This window comes from Felis catus, chromosome D3 (assembly GCF_018350175.1).
Source record: "Felis catus isolate Fca126 chromosome D3, F.catus_Fca126_mat1.0, whole genome shotgun sequence".
Lineage (NCBI taxonomy): Eukaryota > Metazoa > Chordata > Mammalia > Carnivora > Felidae > Felis > Felis catus.
This window is the reverse complement of record NC_058379.1, coordinates 7,978,914-7,985,121: the sequence shown is the minus strand read 5'-3', so window position 1 is coordinate 7,985,121 and position 6,208 is coordinate 7,978,914. Positions and strand designations below refer to the sequence as shown.

At 43.1% G+C, this 6,208-nt stretch overlaps 1 protein-coding gene across 12 annotated transcripts in view; it reads right to left on the bottom strand.

The window, feature by feature from the left end:
• Nucleotides 1–567: 567 nt before the first annotated feature.
• Nucleotides 568–6,208, bottom strand: part of KDM2B (lysine demethylase 2B) — a 153,436-nt gene continuing 147,795 nt past the window's right edge. For 11 of the 12 annotated variants that reach the window (XM_045041766.1, XM_045041763.1, XM_045041759.1 and 8 more), the window contains one exon: nucleotides 568–1,857. In XM_045041766.1, the coding sequence (XP_044897701.1) occupies nucleotides 1,676–1,857 (182 nt within the window). In that variant the 3' untranslated portion in view covers nucleotides 568–1,675. The remainder of the gene's footprint in view (nucleotides 1,858–6,208) is intronic. The other variant, XR_006587992.1, reaches the window with a different exon arrangement.

Genomic DNA, 6,208 nt, shown 5'->3' with positions numbered 1-6,208 from the left:
AAAAAAAAAAAAAAAAAACAGGTAAGGGGAGCAATAAACTACCAAGGAAGGAAGTTGGGTTATTTTCTCCATTTTCAGATTCACTAGAGCATTTTTCTATGGAAGTATGAACTTGCAGGGCCCTGTTTAAAAAACAAATTTTTTTTCTATGATCTAAAATTACTTCCTACTGGTTTCTGTGTCTGCTAGCTGGGATAGTCACCTCCTATCCTTGTGCCTTCAGCCACCGAGCAGTGTGTGGCCTCCATGAGCTGCCTCTAGGGAGAGGCTGAGGAGGTGGATGTCCCCCGCCTGCTCCCCTGCGGCCACGGAAGGGGTCAGCGCCACCCAAACAGGTAAGCTGCCTCGCCCCTATGGCAGTTTGTACCGAATTCCTCCCCCTGCCTTCAGGAGTCCTAAACCAGTTCTCTCTGAAGCCAGGAAAAACATGGACCAGGGGGCCACAGCTTTTCTCTGGGGAATACGAAATTACAGCTTGTGTTATGCCAATGTCGAGACTACTGCCTCTGGATCTTTTAATCGAATTTCTAGTCCACTCCTAGAACAGAAACTCTCAAAGTCCAAGGGTGCTTTTTTTGTACAATTGTTTATACAAATTCAACAAAGGTAAAACCGCTTTGGGGAAGGTCTAGGAAAACAACACCTTACAAGAATGGCACTTATGGAGGCATAACTTTACAACTAGGAAATAGCCATGTTATAAACCTTGAACGAGAACTCAACTCACCTCAAAGGAGAGAAAAAAGGAAAAGAAAGGCTATGTTGGATCATTTATTCTACTTGACTCACTGTATAAATTAATCTGTGTAGGTACAACAGCTCATGCGCTGGCCGCAAAACCCTCCTGAGTGCAAAGGCTGAAGTCTGAATTTTAAAATTTTGAGAAATAGGTGAATTCTGTACAGAGTGTCTTACTTCGACTAGAATTAACATAGATCCACATGCTTAGGTAATTCTTGACGTCCAAAGCGGGCTCTCAACTTCCAGTTAAACATGCTTTTAACGGGAAGGTCTTGGCCTGCTCTGCCAGATCTGGGCACGTGTGTAGATGGGGCATCTGTGTTGATGAAGTACAGGTCAAGTTCTCTCCTACCTCAGGGAAACCAGGAAAGTTGGCAATCTTCAAACAATAAAAACACAGGTATGCATTCAAACCTTGCATAAATAACTTTTAAACAATTTGTACAAAAATAGTTCTGCATAATGTAAGATGTAACAAAACCAACCAAACAAAATGTCAAGATGGCAGCAGAGGCGGTGTGTGGCCCACTGTATGTCGACACCAGCCCCGGGGTTGCGAGGACTGAGGCGTCCAAGACAAAACACCACCACCAGCAAAAACTCCTAAGCTCGCTCTTCAGCAAGAGAATTTCTCCAGAGTCCATCCTCCTCCGGCAGGAATGTCTTCTTGGTAAAGGCCGCCTTAGAAATGGTCCAGAAAGCAGTGCGGCTAGAATTCAGACCAAAGGAAAGGGTCCGGCTCATTCAGCCCCAGAACAGGCGGCAGAACAGCTTCTCCCTCGGCAAGACTTGCAGATGGAACGTTCTGTGGTCTGTTGTCCAAGTTCCAAATTGAAAATCAAAGCCCTCCTTTTTTTTTTTTTTTAAAGTCTTTTCCCTCCTCGGCCGTGTCCCCTCTCCCCACCCATCCCTTATTTACATACTTGTCCTCGGACTAACTCAGTTTCTGTAGGAGTTTTTCTTCCACTTGCCCAAACTGGACACTCACAGACATTTCAGCTATGAACTGCTCACAGCCCTCCTTGGTGACCTGCTTGCAGTACCTCAGGTCAATATGACAGATATTTCCACAGCGTTTGAAGAAGGACAGGCACTGGTCAGTCACCTTATTGCAGTCTGCAAAGAAGAGGGGACACATGAGGTGGAGGAATCGCAGAGGCCCAGAGCCCCCCGCCACCACCCCCCTCAGCAATGAAGAAACGGGACAGGGCCCGTGAGCATATTCCAGCCCCTCGTGCCCTGGGGAAAACTGCACTTGCTTGAAAGCTCTCTTTAAACAGGGAAAGGTTCCATCTACCAAACTGTAAAGGTTAGTATAGGCCTGAAAAGCATTCAGACCGTTTCAAGTGGGATCACTTAGAATCTTACCATTGCTTCTTTACATGTATATGTTCTCACATAAATAGGTCCCCTGTCTATGTTGTTTAATAAAGATGGGGCCACACTATATATCAAACAGCTTGCCTTTCCCATCTACTGTTGAAAAACACCTCCCCATCTCCATTACTGTGTGCTTATCTGCTTATTCCCTTCAGATACGTTCTGGACCATCTCTGTGGTCGTCTGAGGATCCTTTTCCCTCGTGTGGGCACCAGTGCTTTGAAGCGAGGTACAGCATGCTTGGGAGCCCCCTTACTAAGTGCAGAAAACCCCAAGGTGCTACAAGGGCTGACGAGATGCTGTCTACAGTGAGCAAACCAGAATTCAGAATCCGTCATCACCCCCTCCACTATAGACACACTTCTCTACCCCATATTCTATTGATTGGTACGTTGCTTTTATCACCCTCTTTTGTGTGAGAACTGAATCCACAGTTCTCTGGCTTCAATGCCAGTGAGCATCCAACTGAGGCTCAGAGATCCCTCCTCTGGCCTGATGATTTCCTTCATCTGAGTGGCCTTCATCTCAAGGCCTGTCATCACTAGTTCTGCATTTGCATTTTTCCGTTAAGTAGGAATGAAAACAGTAAAGGCAAACTGCAAATACAATCAGGAGCCCTGTGCTAGCGCTGTGGTACTGAAGTCCCAGGTTTAGAGGTGGCATAAAGAAGTAAAAAAGTTCAGCCAAGTTGCAGGACACAAAATCAACACACAAAAATCAGTTGCATTTTTATACACTAGCAATGAACAATCTGAAAGAAAATGAGTAATTCCATTTACAATAGCATCAAACAGAGTAAAACAGAGTAAAATACTTAGGAATAAAGGTAACCAAGGAAGTGAAAGACTTGTACACTGAATACTTAAGAACACTGCTATAAGAAATTAAAGATAAAAATGGAGAGATTTCCCTGGCTCATGGGAAGACTTAATATTGTTAAAATGGCCACACAACTCAAAGCAATCTACAGATTCAATGAAGTTGCTATAAAATACCAACAGTGTTTTCTGCAAAAATAGAAAAATCATCCTAAAATTAATGCAGAAGTATAAGAGATCCTGAATTGCCAAAGTAGTCTGGAACACAAAATTGGAGGACTCACACTTCTGGATTTCAAAACTTACTACAAAGCCACAGAATAGTGTTAATGCATTAAGGACGACATACAGACTAACCAACAGACTATAACTGACAGCCTAGAATTTAAACCCTTGAATGTTCAAATGATTTTTGACAAGGTGCTACAACCACTTAGAGGGAAAAAGACAAAATTTTCCAACAAATGCTGCTGGGAAAATTAGATATCCATATGCAAACAAATGAAGCTGAACCTTCTACCTCACACCATATACAAATTTAACTCAAAATTCTTTAGACCTAAATATAAGGGCTGAAACTACCAAACTCTTAGAAGGAAATAGGAAAATCTTTGAATTTGTCAATGGTTTCTTAAAGATGACACCAAAAGCACAAAATTAAAAACATTTGTGCAAAGGACATTATCAAGACGGTGAAAAGACACGCAGAATGGGTGAAAATATTTGCAAATCATGGATCCTGGCAAGGGATTACTACTACCCAGAATATATGAAGAACTCCTACAATTCAACAACAAAAAAATCCACAAACAACCTGATTAAAAAACAGGAAAAGGACATGAATAGACATTTCCCAAAGATGATACACCATCAACAAAAAGATGCTCAACACCACTAATCACGAGGAAAATGCTAACTCCCCAAGACAAAACTACGTTGAGGGGCACCTGGCTGGCTCAGTTGGTAGAGCATGTGACTGTTGATCTTGGGGTTGTGAGTTTGAGCCCAATGTTGGGTGTAGAGATTACTTTAAAAAAAAAAAAAAGGTATTTCAAAACTACATTGAGATATCACTTCATACCACTAGAATGGCTATAAAAAATAAAGTTTAGCAAAGATGTGGAGAAAAATGAGACCTTTGTGTCCTATTACATTAGGAATGTAAAACTGCGCAGCTGCTACAGCAAACAATATGGTGGTTCCTCAAAAAATTAAACCTAGAATTACCATGTGATTCTGCTAGGCCATGTCTGGGTATATACCAAAAAGAACTGCAAGCAGGGACTCGAACAAATATTTGTACATCCATGTTCCCAGCAGCATTATTCATAACAGCCAAAAGGTGGAAGCCACCCAACTGTCCAGATGGACAAATAAATAAAACTGAGTCTATACGTACAATGGAATACTATTCGACTTTAAAAAGGCAGGAAATTCTGACACCTGATATAACACGGATGAACCTTGAGGACATTATGCTAATTAAAACAAGCCAGTCACACACAAAAAAACACTGTTATATAATTCCACTTACATAAGGTCCCTAAAAAAGTCAAGTTCACAGAGACGGCATGGAGATTGTCAGGGGCTGGGGGAAAGAGGAATGGGGAGTTAGTTTGTGGATATAGAGTTTATGATGGGGTGAAATTTCTGGAGAGGGGTGGGGGGGCAGTTTGCACACAATGTAAATGAACTTATATGCTAGTGAACTGTATACTTAAACAGTAAATTTTATGTATTTTACCATAATTTTTTTAATTCTGTTAAGTTGGAGAAGAGATAACATAGATTTGAGAAAGCTTAACCTAAATAGGCTGAAGGGAAAGCAGAGAAGCGATTCATTCTGTAAAACCCCCAAGGGTTCAGGCAGGAGAAAGAACAGGTACACTTGAGGGGCACCTGGGTGGCTCAGTCGGCTGGGCGGCTGACTTCAGCTCAGGTCACAATCTCGCAGTCTGTGGGTTCGAGCCCCATGTCGGGCTCTGTGCTGGCAGCTCGGAGCCTGGAGCCTGCTTCGGATTCTGTGTCTCCCTCTCTCTCTGCCCCTCCCCAGCTCATGCTCTGTCTCTGTCTCTCAAAAATAAATAAAATGTAAAGCAAGCAAACAAACAAACAAAAAAAAACAGGCACACTGGAAGTGGAGCTAATGAAGGGGCTAGATTGGTGGCTGTTTGATTCCCTCCCTAGATGTTGATATAAGAGAGAGAAAGTCTCTGGTCTGAGCACCAGGCTGGGGCACCCATTCAAAATCAGGGTCTAGGGGGGAAACGTACCTGCTGTTGACATCCCCGGCTTCCTTCCCCTGCCAGGCCCCAGGACACTGGGCAGTCTAGCTTGCACCCTCCAGTTGGGAGGTCAAGGAGAATCCTTTTGGCAACCCTGACCAGCTCAAGAGAAACCTCTCAAAGATCTCACGTCTTGGTTTCCCCCAAAGAAACCACCTATACTGACCACACAATGACTGACTGCTCCAACGTGTGTCGCCAGCCTCTGATCACCTTAGTGTGGACAACCCCGTGTTGACACTAAATCCAAGGAAGATCTCTTATGAGGGCCACTGACTACGTTTGAAGGAAACCATGTAAGCCTGGAGAAGAAAATAAAGCTGTCAATATCCTCAGGCTACTCTACCGAGGTTCAGAGAAGGGGAGCACCTGGCTGGCCTAGTCGGTGGGGGTTGTGAGTTTGACCCCCGCGTTGGGTGTAGAGAGTACTTAAAAATAAAGTCTTTAAAAAAAAAAAAAGCTCAGATAACAGAAAGGGGAGAGGATAGTAGGATGGTGGTGGTGGGGGGGGGGAGTTCAGAGAGTAAGATACAGCTGTAATATTAAAAAATATCAGTTGAGGGATGGCTCAGTCAGTTAAGTATCTGACTTCAGCTCAGGTCATGATCTCGCAGTTCTTGAGTTCGAGCCCTGCATAAGGCTCTGTGCTGACAGCTCGGAGCCTGGAACCTGCTTTAGATTCTGTGTCTCCCTCTCTGCCCCACCGCTGCTTGTGTGCGGTCTCTAAAAAATACACATTAAAAAAACTTTTTAAAATTATCAGTTGAACCATATGAAACTGCCCGTGTTTTCACTGTTTGACCTACATAAACAACAGTAAAAAACTCGGTATATGAATTGTGTGATAAAGTAGAAACTCTCAGAAAAATGAGAAGACCTACAGGTGGAAAACAGAAGAAAAGGAAATTGAGAAATAATTCAATGAAGTTTCCTAGAACTGAAGGACATTTGTTTCTAGGTTGAAAAATCAAAAGGGGTCATGAG